The 17,725-nt window shown below is 54.4% G+C and overlaps 1 protein-coding gene across 1 annotated transcript; it reads left to right on the top strand.

Annotated features, from left to right (window-relative positions):
* The first annotated feature begins 13,290 nt into the window (after positions 1-13,290).
* LOC138062739 (olfactory receptor 14J1-like) lies at positions 13,291-13,881 on the top strand. Its single transcript, XM_068921745.1, has one exon. The coding sequence runs from the start codon at positions 13,291-13,293 to the stop codon at positions 13,879-13,881; it is 591 nt and encodes a 196-aa protein (XP_068777846.1).
* The last annotated feature ends 3,844 nt before the right edge of the window (positions 13,882-17,725 follow it).

Here is a 17,725-nt window from a genome sequence, read left to right as displayed (position 1 = left end):
GACAGTGAGGAGACAATACTCAGCTGAAATGAAAAGGGCAAGAGAAAAGACCTGGGCAGCACATCCCGAGTAGGAAATGGTCCTGGTGTCCCTCAGGGAGTTGGCCATGGATTTGGGGGCAGTGGTGGAGATGGAGGCCAGGTCGAGGAGAGCGAGGTGGAGGAGGAAGAAGTACATGGGGGTGTGGAGGCGGTGGTCGCAGGCTACGGCTGTGATGATGAGTCCGTTGGCCAGGAGGGCAGCCAGGTAGATGCCCAGGAAGAGGGAGAAGTGCAAGAGCTGCAGCTCCCGTGTGTCCGCAAACGCCAGGAGGAGGAACTCATTAAGGAAGCTGCTGTTGGACATTTGCTCCCCCTGGGCATAAGGAGCTGTCCAAGGAGAAAAAGATAGTGAGAAGTTAGAAAAGACTTTTAAAAATAAACAATTAAAGAAATAAAATGTTCCATTTCTCATTAGAAACACCCCATTGCCTCTCTCCTTTATTGGGAGTATCCCAATTGGGTGCAGCTCCTTCCCATGAGCTCTGCTTTAGGCTGGCAGAGTGTGTCGGGAGGAGCAGGGACCTCTGCCCATGGACTCCGCAGGAGTCTACCTGGCTGTGCCATAGGGGGTACATGGGAATGGGGGGAACAATAACTGTCGAATGAAATCCATTGTCTGAGTTTTGCAGAAATTACTTTCAGGGATTAAGTCTTTTAATTATTATTTTATTTGAGATGTCCCTGTCACCCCTGGGGAGTGTTCTTTCAAGGTAGAAATCCTCAGCATTTTTACTGTGAGTCCTGAGAGGAAAGCATCCCCTGTCACTTGGGGCAGAGTGAGGGCAGCTCGTTTGTTTATTATTCTCATCCCCAGCTGTCCTGTGCTTGCACCTCTTTCAGCTGGAGGATGATGTTACTCTTAAACAAAAACCAGCCCCTGCTGAGAGCAGAGCAGTGCACTTTCAAAGGGCAGATCTCCAAACTCCTCACCCTTTCTCCAGGCACCTCAGGCAGCTCTCCACACTCCCCTTCTGGCCAAGGACACTCAGGGCTCTTTGCAGCTGCCCACCTACAGCCTCCCACCTCCTTCTCCACACTCTCTGCATCTCTGAACCTTCTTGATAGGTCTGTCAGCTATCAGAGAGAAGCTGAGAGACAGCGGTGCCTTTCGAGAGGGCAGCTCGCAGCCTGGCAGGACACCACAGGGAAACAAAGGACTGTTGGACTGAAGACGGGCTCTCCTTCAGGGAGAGACAGCTCATTCCCCAGTCCCACGGACTGCATTTCCTGGAGCTCCACAGGTCAGGAGGAGGCTGGGGCAACCTCCCTGCCCTGCACACCCCTCTGTTGCACAACTTGCAGCATCGGTGTCTGAAGTGCACCTGAAACCCCCCAACCCCAGGACAGCCTGAGAGCAAGAAGAGGAGCAGCATGGAGAGGAGGGGAAACAAGGGGCAACACCATGATCCTGCTGCCAAGGGAGGCAAGGAGAGAGAGACAGACGAGCACTCACAAAAGCCTTCACCTTGCCCACCTGGCCATGCTGCCTCACAGACAGCGACATTGCAGGGCAGGTACTCCCAGCCCCTTTGTCAGGGAGCACAAAATGACCCCATGGCAGGAGAGATGCCCCTCTCCTCTGCTGGAGGACTGGCTGCAGAGGAGGCAGCTCATGCCCTGTTCCCCTTGGCTGTCAGGGCTGAGGCTCTGCTGGGTGGGAGAGGAGACATGGGGAGCTTGCTCAGAGGAAGATATCTACATCAGAAAGACTGACCATGACTTGCCCAAATCCATCCTCCCATCATGATTCTGCCAGCATTTCCTTCTCATTCCCTGAACATCTCGGCTGACTGAAGTTGCCTCTGCTGCGAGCTGTCTCTGTCCCTACATCTTTTCCCTCTCAGTGATCACAAACCTCAACCTACCTGCTGTGTGCTCAGTTCTACCCTACAGAAATCCTCCGGGACTGAGGCATGGGCAGGGGCATCTCTGTGCTTGCAGGTCCTAAGGAACAGGTCACATAAACCCTGAGGAAGCCCATAAAGGTGATGCTGGTGCTGCTGGAGGTTGAGGCTGAGGTGAAGCTGAGCTTTCTCACAGACCTCCTGATCTCTGAGGGTGAAGGTTTGTGAGTCCCAGGCCCTTGCCAAACCAGAAAACCCTTTCTTTTTTTCTCCCTGCTCAAATTAGGAAATGGAAAGCCCTGGGAGGAAAGCTCTTTGCCTTTCAAGTAGCCCTCTTTTTTCACCTTCCTCTGCAGGGCAGGGACACTGCTCTGAACCACCATGCAGACCTGTGTGCATGTCCCGTCTTCACAGCCCTGCAGCCTTCCCTGGGAGAAGGTAGCAGCATGCCCTGTCCCTGTGATGGGGTGCCAGGGAATCCTGCTCTAAAGCATCTCCTCTTCCCCTGCACAATGGAGAAGCTGGGAGGATGATACTTAAAAAACCCATCAGTAGTGGGATGGAAAGGGTTTAGAAGACCCCTCTGGGAACCTCTGCAGTGTTGTCCTTCAGCCAGAGACTTACCGTGTTCAGGGCTGGGAAGATGTCTCCCACAGTGAACTGTCAGCTGTCCTCCCACTCCACACTGCCCTTCACTTCTCTCTGCCTTCTCGCAGCTCCTCTCAGCAGCAGCAGGCAGTGCCCACAGCCCTGCTGCTCTTGGCAGAGGAGCTGCTCCTGCACACAGCTGGGCACATGGGCACTGCTGCCAGGTTACCATGCGATCTCTCCATCCCAAGAGCCTGGCCCCACTCAGGAGCAGAGGCCCAGCCGAAGGCAGAAATTCTCTGTCCCTCGGGCTCCCTCCTCCTGGGAAATGTTCACTGATGAACACCTAAATAATCACCTTTGCTCTCTCTCTGAACAATACAGGGAGACCAGTTACACCACTGTCATTTGTCTCATCAGAGGATGGTTATCCATGAGAGGTGGAAACATCCTACCTAGGAAACCCATATTCCCGTGTCTTAACTAGGCAGGACACCTGAAGGGGACAAGAAGGGAGTTCATTCACCCATTGTTCAGACATTGATTCAGATGAGTCAATCTAGGTTTCTCATGTCTGTTTAGAAGACCATGCGCTGGAGTGGGATTCAGATGCCTCCTGTGAACTCCACAAGCATGCAGAAGGTGGGATTCCCCTTGCCCAAGCTGGTGTACACAACAGAGATGTCTGCATGTCAGCTCCTTCTCTAAGCTAGTGTTATAATCCCTGGAGATGGAGAGTGGGAGTCAGTTGCTCACACACAAACACCTGGGGACACTGGAAGAGACAGAGGTGGTCCAAGGCTTGTGCCAGGGTCTGCTTGCTCTGATGGAGCAACTGGGGCCCCTGCATCCTTCTAGAGCATGAGGTGGCTGTCTGGTGGGGAATTTCTTTGGCCATCAGAAATGACACTAGATGCCTAGGACAACTAGAGCTCTACTCAGGAGGAAGCTGAGACATATGAAGATCCCCGCATTGCAAAACAGCTGATGTAATTCCATGCAGACACTTGAGGCAGTGACACAGAAACAGGCTGGCAGGGCCATGTCAGATGCCTGGGCTGTGCAGCACAACTGCATGCTTCTAGCAGGTACTCCATGGCCCCTGCAGGAAAGCCATGCCCCTTTGGAGTGCTTGCTGGCCAAACACCTCAGGGCATCTCATGTTTTCTGCCTGTGCCCAGACTACTGAATCCCTCCACAGCCTTTTGGGAAAGTCCCTCCCAAAGTCCCTCTCACCCCTCAAGGGGGTGAGAATCAAGGGAGTCCCAAATGCTGAGGGGAATGAGGAAGGATAGTCAGAGGGCACAGGCCCTGGCGTTCAGAAGAGCAGACTTCGACCTTTTCTGGGGAGTGGTCAGGGAACCCATGGGAAGCAGCTTGGAAAGGCCCAGGAGCTCAGGAAAGCCAACAGGTCTTTGAGGACAGCAACTGCCAAGCACAAAAATGATCCATCATGATACTAAAGAAAACTAGTAGATACCTCAGGGGACCAGCGTGGCTAAACAGAGACCTCACACCTTAGCTCCAGGGCAGTCAGGCAGCATCCCAGAAGCAGAAGGAGGGAGAGGCTGCAAGGGAGCCAGCATCCCTTTGCATCCCCATTGTCCAGCATCACAGGCAGGGTGTTAGGGAAGCCAAGGCTCCCCTAGGATTGGCACTTGCAGGGGATGTCAAGGGCCTGAAGAAGAGCTGCTACCACCTCAGTAAGAATCAAAGACTCAAAAGGAAAAGGTGGGCTCACTGCTACATGGGGCAGGGAACCTTGTAGCAGCAGATGCAGAGAGGTGGGAGGAACTCCACCCCTTGTTAGCTTCAGTTTTCCCAAGCAAGGTCTCCCACGCTGTTGTGCCTTGGCTCCAGACTCCAGAGGACAAAAACCACCAACAGTGGATGAGGCTAGTGGGGGATGACTTGGGAGAACTCAAACTATACACGCCAATGAGGTTGGATGGGTTGCACATGAGGATGCTGTGAGAGCTGACTGCTGTCGCAGCAAGGCCACTCACTATCATCTTGGAAAGGTTGTGGAGATGGGGTGAAGTCCCATTGACTGGAGAAAGGCAAATGTTACCTCTGTCTTCAAGAAAGGCCACAAGGTCTTTCACCTAGACTTTAGCCAGGTGTTTGACACTGTCTCCCACAATAGTCTTGCATGCATGTTAGAACGTTACAGTCCAGAAGAGTAAACAAATGGATGTCTAAAAAGCTGCTTGGCTGATCAGCCTCAGAGGGCAGTGGTGAATGTGTCGTGCTCTTCCTGGAGGCCAGGGAGAAGGGGAGCACCACTGATGTCTCCAGGAACTTGTCCTGTTTATCTTCTTGATTAGTGACACAGAGGAGGCAACACTCCTCATACTTGAAAATGACCCAGGTGGGAGGTGGGGGGGCCCAGTCCTTTGCTGGAGGGGTGCCATTCAGAGGGCCCTAGACAGGCAGGAGGCATGGGCTGTCAGGAACCTCCAGAAATTCAGCCAGGACAAATGTCAGCTCTTGCCCCTGCAGTTACAGGCTGGTTTTACAGGCTGAGGCCTGGGTGCTTGGGGAGCAGCTGTGTGGAAAAGGACCTGAGGGTCCTAGTGGAGAGGAGGCCAAAGATGAGGCAGCAGCATTCCCTGGCAGCAAAGAAGGCCAGAAGTATTGGGGGCTGTAGGACCAGGAGCATAGCGAGGAGGTCGAGGGAAATGATCACCTGCTAGTCAGTTTGCATTAGACCCCAGATAGAACACTGTATCTCGTGCTGGGTCCCCAGAAGAGGTTGATAACTGGGAGCGAATTCAGCTGAGGGCCCTCACAAGAGTCGGGGAGCTGGAGCTGTGAGGAAATGGGGCTTGTTCCACTTGGAGAAGAGATGGCTTTGGAGGGATCTCATAGGCAGCCTTCCAATGGCTACAAGGAGGTCCTCAAGAAGATGGAAGCAGGCTCTTCACCAGGGTGCATGGTGGGAGGACAAGAGACAATGGGCCTATGTGGAAAGAAGAGACATTTGTGCAGGAGACAAGGAAAAGCTTTTCCACTACACGGATGGTCAAGCATTGCAAGTGGTTGCCCAGAGAGGCTGGGCAGTCTCTTCCCTTGGAGGCTTCCAACCCCAGACTGGAGGAAGCCCAGAGCAACCTGCTCTCACCCTCAGCGCTGACCTTCCTGGGAGCAAGGAGATTGCACTAGAGACCTCCTGAGCTCCCTTCCACCCTGAAGGTGTCCACGATTCTTCCCACTCTCGATCTTCTCTTGCTGATGTCAGGGAAGCACGCAGGTTCCCTGTGAGAGTGGAGGTAGGCCAGCTTTCTTGTCCTCCTCCACTCAGAGGTATTCAGATGCAGGACTTCTTGGCAGGGATCCCCAGAACAGTACTCATCAATCTTTTCCTTCACTTTCAGTTTCCCTTTTTTTTTCTTTTTCTTTCCCCTCTTTTAAGTTCGTCTCACTTACCGTCCTGATCTCTTTCCATACAATTGGCCCTCCCCTGCTTAACCTTAACCCATTGGGGCTTTTTTGGGTTGTTTTGTTGGGGGTTTTTTGGTTTGTTTTTTTGACACAGAGGTGCTTCAGTCCAAAAGGATCTTGAGAAACAAAGGTGATTCGGAAAAACAGATACCTCATGAAGATTTACAAGAGACGTGTTGTGTCAAGTCCTGCACCTAGATGGGAATAACCCCGCCCATGAGGAGAGGTAGAGGGACCTGGGCTTCTTTATCCTGCTGAAATGGAGGTGAAGGGCAGTAGAGTAGTAGACTGTGACAGCTTGAAGAGATGACAGAGCTTTTCTTGGTAGTGGGAAACAGCATGAGAAAGAGAAAAAGCCACACACAGCAGCTTGAGGGGTTTAGATGTGACATTAGGAAAAGAAAATGTCACTTGAAGGGTAGTGCTGTGGTGCTACAGGCCACACAGAGGGACTCTTGTGATCAGCCCCTGCCTTTGTGTTTCCAGGAAAAGCAAGTGAGGACAGGAAGACATCAGTAGAGGCAGGGAGATCCTGGGGTGAGAGCAAGGTGCGGAAGGAGGCTGGGAGTCTACAGGCTGCAGGGAAGCAGCAGCAGGCATGGGGGCAGTGTAGGATGGCCTGTGGTAGAGATGGCTGAGGACACTGCCAAGGCTGAAAGCTCCCAGCAGAGCTAGGTCTTTGGCCTCTTGGCTGTGGCTGGTATCTCTGCCACCAAGGCCCACAAGAAGACACCTTTTCCTTAAAGCACTGTGGCCTTGCTGCCTCCTAGTCCCTGGGGAGCCCAGGAGGTGCCACATCATGGTCCTGCACTGGGCGTTGCATATGCCCACCCGCACACTGCCCACAAGAGCAATGTGTGATGGAAAGGATCACCCTGTGCAGGGGCTGGGGGTCAGGGCCTGGCTGATCTGCTTGAGAACACACATCAAGGCTGACTTGGCATCACAGAGGCACCTGCACATTGCCTTTAGCCTGCCTGCAATCAGGGCCTCCAGCTTTGTGCTCTCATCAGCCCCCTGGGGAGGCTTTCTCAGTAATGGCCCTCAGTGGGACTCGTTAACACTCCAAGAAACTTGGGATTTTCTTCTCACTTCAACTTCTGGAGAGGTTTCTTCAGCCTCCTCTCAGCATCCAAGGTTCATGGGCTCAGCACCAAATACCCTCGAGGGGTCATTAAAATGCAGAAACCCTTAACAATCCATGCCTCTTTCCATCCTTTTCTTCAGTTCTATTCTGCTGTGGCTAATTGGCAAGTTTTGAGGAGTGTATTGAAAAGAGGAAGATTTCAAGGAGCACCTGAGAGATGTCTGCTTTTCAAACTTTCTTCAGTCTTCAGGTTTCAGAAGAAGTGATACCCACCTCCTCCAATTCACACTGACCCACAGGGTCCCTTGATGAAGCCTGCACATCTAGGAAAAGCAGTATTTCTGATAGGAGACGTGTATGGACAACCTTCCTCCCCACCTCCCCAGCCCTCACATTTCTCTCCTTGGCCCCTGGGGACTTCCCTCACTCGGCTTAACATCTAGCCTTTTCCCACTCAAGCCTGTAGCTGAATGTTACAGCTCCTGGGCACCAATTCCCACCTGCTTTCCTTAGAAAATCAACTGCAAACAGACACAGAAGCATGTGTCTCAATTCTGATCCAACACAAAGAAACATGATGCAGTGTCCTAAGAAATAACATACAATCCTCAAGTGTATGTCAAGGGCAAGTTGCCTCCAGGGCGGTCCATGAGGCTGGAAGGAATAACCTTCCTTGACATGTTCTTGACAAACAGATAGGGAAGGCTAGACAGAAACAGAGTGAAGGAGTTGGTTGAAGAGACAATGAGAGTGCTGAAAGACGAAGGCAAGCTTCCGACTCCCTGAAGCTCAGACCAGCGACTAGGGAGTGGAGAAGCACCTGAATGATAAAGAGTAAGGGGCAAACTGTATTTTTAAATGGCCAGATTGGCACAAATCTCAATATACCTGTGTCATAGTGACGTCTTACAGATGTCCCAATGAGTCTAGCCACACTCCCTTCTCCTTCCCTGCACCGTCAATGAAGTGTGACCCCATCTGAGGTGACAACAGGGCTGAGACCGATCTCACCCCATGCCTGACCCCTCCAGGGCAGATGTCTCTGCCTAACCCAGGTGTCTGCCCTTCCCTTTCTAGTCATGGGAACTCAGTGACCCCAGGGCATCTCAGGCAGCAGCAGCCTCCATATGTGGGCAAACGAATAAAGGTCTGAATCAAAATGTTTAGCTGTAACTTGAAACCTATCCAAAAAACAACTCTATGCCAAAACTGAAAAGAACACACAGCCATTTCCAGAAGGTCAAGTATGTTTTATCAGTTCTGATGAATCTTGTCTTTCTTATTAGCAGCACCAAGTGCATGCAGTGCAGTATTTCCTTCTTCTAGTGGAGTATAGATATTTGTGACCAGTTATTCAGCCCAATACCTTTTCTACCAACCCTCTGAATGCAGAAGCTTTGTTCTGAGCAACTACTTTATTCAGAGGGACCTATTTCCTCTGCCGCCTTCTGCCTCCCTGTCCTTTCTGCTTCCTCTCACTGTTCTGTCTTTCCAGAGCTCTTCAGGGAAAGATTCAGTGAATCACAGCACTTAGTGTGGACGAGACCTCTGGACGTCATGTTGTCCCGTCCCCCACTCACTCCAAGGGAATTACACAAGCTTGGTCAGAGGCTTGCCCCCGTTGCACCTAGTCCACAAACACACGGAGAGTGTGCTCCATCCTATGGTCCAGGATGTTAACAAAAACCTTAAACAGTGCTGCCCTACCTGCTGATCCCTGAGGGATGCTGTGTGCCACTGATCACAGCATTTTGGCCCAATGGTACAGCCCATTTTCCACCTGCTTTACAGTCCATTTGTGCCGTGCTTTGGACTGGCTCATCACCATCTCTAGGGCAAAGCTCTGTGCACTCTGGCCACCCCTTTGCACAGGGCACACCTCCACCTCCTCGCTGTCCCAGCCTGCCTTCCCCAGGAGCCCATTTCCATCCTGCCATATGAGTTGTCCCACCACATGTGTGGAGGCAAGACAGTGATTTAACAGAGTAAAAGCGTAAATAAGACAGTGACTTAACAGGGGTCAAATGGTACGGTTCACATGGTTATTTACTATGTGGAGGACAGGGTCACACAAAAGTGTCTAGTAGACCCTCCCGCCGAGTCACGAGGTTCAGAATGGACCTAATGGATCCAAACTTAGTCCCAGACGTGGTCAACAGTTTATGTCTAACAATTATGTGCACAATCCAGCAGAGAGGTAACTTGAGAAAGTTACAAAGCTTTAGCATGCTTTCAGTGTCACTTACCGAGGATGTGACGCGGGTAAGGAATGTCTTGACCTCGAGGGGTAACCTTGAGAGGCATCCCCGCTCAAGGGGAGATTCTGCCGTGCAGCCTGTCACCATGCGGGAGAGCTCAATGGGCTCTGCGTAGCCCCCTATTTATGAGGTAAAGAGGATGGACTCATAGTCCTATGTGCTGTTTACGAAGAGGTCAGGCTAGGGGAGGAAGAGCACATCGGGGGCAGGGAGGAGTGCACCATCACACACCGCTGTGACGTTCATAGTGAGGTCACTTCTTGTGCAGGAACCTCACTGGCCAGCATGTGGAAGGAGCCATTCTGAGGACAAGAAGCACATCACACCACCACTCATCCCAGCCAAGATGAGATACGAGTGGGAGGCCGGGGAGAGGCAGGCAAAGGGGACACACCTGCACTGTTGATTGTGAGGTCCCACCCATGTGCCTGCTCCTTGCCCATCACTGGCAGAGACAGAAGTGACCTCGCAGTCACCTTCACAGCCATGGGCCTCCAACTGGCCTTGGAGATTGTGGGACTCTCACTCTGTCAGAATCCAGTACCGTCACCATCACGCTGGGTGCTGACTGGCTGGAAAGCAGCTTGGCAGAGAAGGGCCTGGGGGTCCTGGTAGACCTTACAATCATCCACCAAGCCAAGGGGCCTACTGCTGGCCCTCCAGATTCGCTCATGTACGTGACCAGCTATGTGCCTGCTGTTATCCAGTCAGGTCCTAAGGCAGAGGGGGCTTCACAACCAACATCCAAGCCTTGTGCCTGCTGCTGGCCTATTACCTGCAAAGACAGGAGACACCACCAAATCAGCACTCTAGCCCTGTGCCTGTGGGTAGCCTATTGGGTACTCAGGCAGCAGTGACCTCACCATGAGCATCCAAGCAAATGAGCTGCTGCCACATCCAATCCATGGGCCTCCTAATGGTCTACCAGATGCTTGCACAGACGTGACCTCACAGCCACTTTCCCAGCAATGTGCTTGCTGCTGGCCCATCACCTGCAGAGACAGAAGTGACATCACTTTCACCTTTACGGCCATGTGCCTCCTACCATCCAAGGAGCTTCTGAGAAACAATGGCTCTCACCACAATGTCCCCTCCGGTTAGACTTTTGGCCTACCAGCGGCTCCTTTACTAGTAACCTCACAGTCTCTTCCAAGCCCACCTGCCTGCAGGAGGTCTGCTGTGTTGAGGGGGATAATGGCTCCCCTTGTGTGGGTGGCCACGCTTCTCCTAACGCAGCCCGTGGTCATCTGGCCTTCTTCACAATGAGTGTGCCCCACTGGCTCATATAGCATTTCTCACAGTGCCCACACCCTGCTCCTCAGGGTCACACCACAGCCGGTAAGGTCCCAACCTGCCCTGATGCATGGGATTTACCCTTCCCCAGGGGCAGGACTTGCCCCTTCTCCATGTAAAACTTCATGAGGTTCCTGTTCCCCAAGTTTCTAAAGGTCCCCTAGACTGAAGGTCTCTTGTGTCAGCTGTTACTGTGTGTGTGCAGATGGCTCCCCCTGCCTTGCGGTGCCTCTGAGAAGATCAGAGCATGAGGAATCAGTCAGGGGGGAATCAGTCTGCTGCCTTTCAGGAACTGTGAGCCCTGGAGCCCTGGAACCATCTCGAGGGCGCACAGGGGACAGAGAAAGTCACGTCTTCAGCTGGGCCTCTGCTCCTGAGCTGGGCCTGGCTCCTGGGACTGCCGGAGCCCAGGGCAACCTGGCAGGCGCTGCAGAGAGACAGCTCTGTCCAGGTGCAGCTCCTTTGAATGGAGCAGCAAGACTCAGGGCACTGCCTGCAGGGGCCAGGAGGAGATGAGCGACTCAGAAGTTAAAGGCAGTTGGGAGCGGGAGGACGGCTGAGAGCTCACTGCAGGGAGGAACCTTCACAGCCCCTAACACAGTAAGTCTCTGGCTGCAGGGCACCGCTGCTGTGGTTCCCGGAGGGCTCTTCTGCAGCTGGCACCTTCCACAGCTGAGAGCATCTGTCCGGGTGGCTCTCCCAGCTTCTGCTGTTTGGAGCAGGAGGTGCTTTGAGAGCAGGGATGCGCTGCCACATGGTCAGAGGGACAGGGCATGAGGGCTACCTGCTTGCAGGGCTGGTGCAGGGCTGTGAAGCCAGGGAGTGCCCCCAGGTGTGCGCAGGGCTGTAATTCAGAGCAGAGCCCTGCGCCCCAGGGTGCTGTGTGCCCGGGGCAGTGACTCTGCTGCCTGCGTGGGTCAGCCCTCAGCCTGCCCGGGGAGCTCCCCACAGCGCTGTGGGGAGAAGGTCTGGGTGGAAGGAGCGACCCCTTCAGAGCAGGTTCATTCTGCTATCGAGGGGGTGCTGTGTGGGTCAGGGCTGCTCTCAGCTCCAGCTCACCCCCACGGTATTTCCAAGGGACCTTTGATGGGTCACTCATGGCAGGGGTTGCCTTGAAGATCAGGAGCTTTCCTGAGTCTCTGCTTTCCGATTCCTGCTTTCTGCAGGTGGGAGGGTTGGAAAAGGAGCTGCCAGGTTTGGACAACAGACTGACGTTCCTAGACTTGACAGAGAGAGATCAAGAGGTCTGCGAGGAACCTCCGAAAACTCTTTCCCCACTCTGCATGGGGTCTGTGAGCGCTGACAGGGAGAAGACGAGGGATAGAGAAGCAGCTCCCATTTCCCAGGAGGAAAAGCTCTGAGCAGGGAAGATCTGATCAGCGAAAGAGAGGAAGCTGGAAACGTGAATGCTGTGGGAGGGGGAATGTGGAGACCTCCCCATTAACCTCTTCCGTGCAGACATGTTCCTCTAAAGGAAGCCCCTCTGTGTCTCCTCTCCCACCCAGCAGAGCCTCTGCCCTCCAGGCCAGGGGGTGCAGGGCATGAGCCCCCTCCTCAGCAGCCCGACCTCCAGCAGAGCTTTGTTTCTCACTGCGGGACAAAGGGGCTGAGAGTGACTGTCCTGCTCTGGTTGCTGTCTGGGAGGTGGTGAGCACAGCTGCGTGAGCTGAAGGCTTTCCTGAGAGCCCGTCTGTGTCTTGCTCCTTGCTTTCCTTGTGGTCGGAGCGTCACAGTAGTCCTCACAGTTTCCTCACCTCTTTGTGCTGCTCTGGTTCTTGCTCTCACGCTCTCTGGGGTTAAGGAGGGGGTTCAGCTGCAGCGGAGGCAGGAACTTCCCACTCCCCTGACAGTGCCTGAAGAAAGAGTGCAGAGGGTGAACTGATGTGAGGGCAGGGTCCATGTCAGTGGGGCAGAGAGGTTGAGGAAGGGTTGGGTCAGCCCCTGCCTTCACTGCACTGTTTCTCTCCCATGCTGGAGTGGGAGCTGGTGCGACTGGTTCAGATATGGGCAGCTCCGATCAAGAGGGCAAGGTTGGGAGAGATGCGTCCCCCGCAGGGACCTTCTCTTCCAGACACAGCTGGCATGAGCGCTGTATTCATCTCTCCCAATGAGCAAAACAGAATATTCCCCTTGCTTCCCAGACCACATCCCCACCACTCAGCTCAGGGTGCCCAGGGCTGACTCCTCTGTAGCCCATGGGCAGAGGCCCCTGCTCTGCACCGCACACACAGCCCAAAGCAGAGGTGAGGGAAGGGAGCTGAACAAGGTAAAGGAGAGAGGCAATGTGGGGGTTGCTCTGAGGAGGGCAATGGGTTTGGCTCCGAGAAGCCTGTGCTAACTTGTCAATGCCTGTTCCTCCTTGGACAGTGTCCTGAAGCAAGGCAGAGCAAATGTCCAACAGCAGCTCCCTGAAGGAGTTCCTTCTCCTGGCATTTGCAGACACACGGGAGCTGCAGCTCTTGCACTTCTCACTCTTCCTGGGGATCTGCCTGGCTGCCCTCCTGGCCAACGGCCTCATCATCACAGCCGTAGCCTGCGACCACCGCCTCCACACCCCCATGTACTTCTTCCTCCTCCACCTCGCCCTCCTCGACATGGCCTCCATCTCCACCACTGTCCCCAAATCCATGGCCAACTCCCTGAGGGACACCAGGGCCATTTCCTATGCAGGATGTGCTGCCCAGATGTTTTTGTTTGCCTTATTCATGTCAGCTGAGTGTTCTCTTCTCACAGTCATGGCCTATGACCGCTACGTTGCCATCTTCAGACCCCTGCACTACGGGACCCTCCTGGGCACCAGAGCTTGTGTCAGGATGGCAGCAGCTGCCTGGGCCACTAGTTTTCTCCATGCTGTGCTGCACACTGCCAACACATTTTCCATTCCTCTCTGCCAAGGCAATGTCCTGGACCAGTTCTTCTGTGAGGTTCCCCAGATTCTCAAGCTCTCCTGCTCTCAGTCCTACCTCCGGGAAGTTGGGCTTCTTGTGGTTAGTACCTCTTTAGTCTTTGGATGTTTCATTTTCATTGTGCTGTCCTATGTGCAGATCTTCACAGCTGTGCTGAGGATGCCCTCTGAGCAGGGAAGGCACAAAGCCTTCTCCATGTGCCTCCCTCACCTGGCCGTGGTCTCCCTGTACATGAGCACTGGCCTGTTTGCCTACCTGAAGCCCCCCTCCATCTCCTCTCCAGGTCTGGATCTGGTGGTGGCCGTTCTGTACTCGGTGGTGCCTCCAGCAGTGAACCCCCTCCTCTACAGCATGAGGAACAAGGAGCTCAAAGGTGCCCTGAACAAACTGATCCAAATGATTCTAGTTCAGCAGAAATAAGGTGCCCATCTCTCCTCACAAGCAATTTCCAGTTTGTCTCAGACACCTTTTGTGCAGTGGCATTGTCTCTGTGATAATCATGTTTGTACAGAAGGGTTTGAATTCATCCCATTTCTCCAGCAGCCCAAAACCAGCCTGTTTGACACAGAGGAATCTGTGAATGTCTGTCACAGGGTCAGAGCTGGCTTAGGTCTAGTAAAAGAGGATTTCCTCTGTGCAATGCTTTCAGGTTGGGCTCTCCTTCCAAAGCTGGAGTCAAAAATGTGCTTGAAGACTTCCACTCTGAGAGACCCCGATGCTTTTCTGGGGCTCTCTGTGGGCTCAAGGTGATGAGCTCATAGGTGATGTGTTAGTGAAAGAAGGTGGGATTCAGCTGTCACTTGTGGGTGCCCAGGGCTCCTGGAGGTGGTGGATGGTCAGGTGGTATCTCCCATCCGACAGGGCTGGAGACAGATGCCTGTCCTTCTCTAAGGCAGTATGGAGCCTCCAGGAGAGCCCAGGGCATCTCCAAGGGCACCATGTGCCCTGGGGTGGGCAGTGAATGGAGCTTTACAAAATCAAGTGCAGTCACCCACACTTAAAGGGCAAACCCAATGAATGTGCAGGCAAGTGAGAGCTCTGAAATCGCACCACAGCCAGTGGGGACCCAGCAGGCACAGGAAGGGAGCCTGGAGAGTCCTTCATGTCACCTTCAATGAAAAAGCACGGGCTGGATCTCGGGACGCACCTGAACACTGCCTGAGCCATTGCAAATGCCCTGTGATTGCTCAGAGTGTTGTCCATGGCCACAGACCCCTTGGTGGGGGTTGTCAGGTGCAATGAGGCCCGTCTGTCTGGGTCTACTTCCCACCGTGACCACCCCAGCCAGCGTGGAGTCACCCCATGGCCCCGTGGCCCCACAGCCCACTCCCTCTGCACAGCAGCACCGCCAGCCCAGGGCCCTGCGGGGAGCACAGGGAAGGGTCCAGGAAGGGCCGGGCAGGCCAGCCTGGACACACAGACGTGGGGAAAGGCTCTGCGGGGAGCAGGGAGGTCCCTGGAGAAGAGGAAAGGAGCAATTGTGCACTGGCAAGGAGGCATAAAGGAGGAAGAGCAACGTGTTTCTCTGTGTGTCCAGGAAGGGCAGGGTGCTGTGCCCCTGGGGCAGCAGGAGCGGCCGGAGGAGCCCCAGGGCAGGGGGTCTTGGTGTGTCGTGGAGAGAGGGGCTGGCCCGGGGGGCTGCAGGCAGCCTGGGGGTAGGGGATCTCCTGGACACCAGAAGGAGGGACCCAGAGTGTCCCTGTGGCCTGCCTCCTGGGGCCAGTTCCAGCTGGGAGGCTGGTGGGGCGGCACACACGCACCCACCCTGCCCTGGTCGCCCACCCCAGGTTTCATGGTACGTGTTGCTGTGTGGCCAGCTCCGTCCTGCCAACACCAGCCATGACCCCTTGCTGAAGCCCCCACTGCTCCCTGCCCTTCCTCTGCTGACCTGCCACCAACCCCTTTGCTGCCCCATCTCCCCTCTCCCCAAACTGCAAGGACCAGTGGTGTGGTAGGAGCTGGCACAGCCCCACAGCTGCTCTCCAGTCCCAGCCCTCCCCACCTTCCCCCCAAACATTGCATCCACCTTCCAGAAGGACAAGAAAGAGCCTCTGGGAAAAGACGGACTGCTCCATGTCACCTCAGCCCCTGGGAAGCAAATCTTTGTGGGAGTGATTTCCAGCCGCAGGAAGGGATTGGGATCAGCCAGCATGAAGTCACTGAGGGCAGCGTGTACCTGACCCACCCAGATTGCCTCCTGGGATGGGATGACTGGCTTTGGGGACAAGGGGAGTGCCCTGCATGCTGTATAGCTTGAAAGGAGGAAGGCCTTTGACATGATCTTCCCTAGCACCTTTGTCGCCAAAGTGGGCAGATGTGGGATGGAGCCGTATGCACTGGAGTATGCAGGAAATTACCAGGAGACCACCTGGCTCCAAAGGTGGAGAACAGTGGTGCAAAGTCCAACAGACTAATGGCTACCAGTGATGTTCTTCAGAGGCCAGTACTGGAGCCAATGCTGTTTGCCTTGATGAGTGATGCAGAGGATGGGATGGAGTGATGGGATGCTGTGGTGAATTAACTGCCCTCCCCACCATAGGAACATACTAGAAGATGAACTACCAATCACCGTGCCCTATCTATAACTTGGAGCGGGATCGATACTGTGCCAAAAGGTCCCCACAACTTTCCTTTTAAGTTGATTGGGCATCCCAGATCAGGTGGTCTGGGCTGTCGACCAAAGGAACCTTCTGGGAGGCTGGCAAGGCAGCGGGTATGCAAATGGCCGGATTGAAAGTGCATGTTTTGATTGGTCAGGTTAGTCCCTCCTGGGTGACTACATACTGGATTAGTCTAGTTATAAGAACCCCTGGATAAAAGATCACAAAGGCAGGTGGACACTCGCCGAAGATCGATGCGGCCGGGGAAGAAGAGGCTGCGGCACCTCTTGTCAGAGCTCTCGAGACGCCCAGCCGCCTCCTACAGGCACATTTCCCCAGCTGAAGACGCCGAGCAGCTACAGCGGCTGGCCACCGTCGGAGCGGTGGAAGCGATGCTCCACGGGACTTCGTCACCAACACCCCCTCGACCGGGGCGCTGTGCAAGGGCACCGCACTACGTGGAGCGGAAGCCTGACCTTTCCCACTCCGACTCCTACAATGAGGTGTCACCCCATCCGGAGGGTCTTCTGGGAGGTCTCTGAGGGCCACCTCTTCCAGCAAGAGCCGTGTGTCCCAGTCCCAGTAGGGAGCTGCTGCTCCGTCCCCGGGATCAGAGAATACCCCGTCCGGAGGGATAATTGCAGCAGGCCCTGCACGCAGGTGCCGCTTCTTCCCTCTGGGGCTATTGCCCCCCAGCCGTGTTCACTGTCGGTTCGGCTCTAGCCGCAGCCGTCTAGTAGCTTGGGCATCAATCCCCTTCCACGACCTTGTTCCCCTTTCTAAAGGTTTTGTGTCTTTCTTGTTGCTGTACACTTTGCTTTGAAATAATGTTATTACTGTTAATTTTCCTTTCTGTACCAGTATATAAATATTGTGTGTGGGTGTATATATACATATATATATATATACACACACATATATATAGTTGCTGTTATGAGAGGAGGAATAAAGTTTGTTTACTGTTAAGTGTTGTGTGTGCTGGCTCTTGTAAACCCCCTCACACCTCAAGAAGGCAACCCCCAGGTCATCTAAAGAATCTCTACGTGGCACATACGGCTATCCAACATGCCCTTTTCGTGGTGCACGTGCACTACTGGCATGGGCCACCACAACAGCATAACTCAGACACGGCCCAAGGACAAGGGGAGCAGCTCCCTGGCAAGGGGGATGAGGCCCCACAGTGAGGCTGGTCACTCTCTGTCTCCCCTGCTCTTGTGCCCACGAGATCCCCCTCCCTGGCTGCCTGCAACCCCTCCATGCCCACCCCGCTGCCCAGCACACCACGACAGCCCTGGCTCTGCAGCCCCTCCGGCACCTCCTGCTGCCCCGGGGACAGAGCCACCTGCCCCGAGCTGGTGCCCAGAGAAACCTGTTTCTCGTTCTCATTTTCTCTCTCTGCCTGCTGCCCTGCTTTTCTCCTGGGACATCTCTGCTCCCCAGAGAGCCTTTCTCCAGACCAGTATGGCCCTGCTGGCCTGGCTGATCCTACACCCCTCCCCTGTGCTACCCGCAGGGCCATGGGCTGGCATTGCTGCTCTGCAGAGCAATTGGCTGTGGAGGCAAAGGGACACAGGGTGACTCCTGACTAAGCTCTTGCCCTGCTGGCTGGGGTGGGAAGCAGACCCAGCTTCACAGGGATCACCACCACTGACACTGCTGGCACA

The sequence above is a fragment of the Struthio camelus genome, chromosome 29 (assembly GCF_040807025.1).
Source record: "Struthio camelus isolate bStrCam1 chromosome 29, bStrCam1.hap1, whole genome shotgun sequence".
NCBI classification, from domain to species: Eukaryota; Metazoa; Chordata; class Aves; order Struthioniformes; family Struthionidae; genus Struthio; species Struthio camelus.
This window is presented reverse-complemented; position numbering and strand designations above follow the sequence as displayed.

Bases quoted from the DNA above. Each gene is read 5' to 3' on its own strand.
- LOC138062739 (XM_068921745.1), top strand. From the start codon at position 13,291: ATGGCCTATGACCGCTACGTTGCCATCTTCAGACCCCTGCACTACGGG.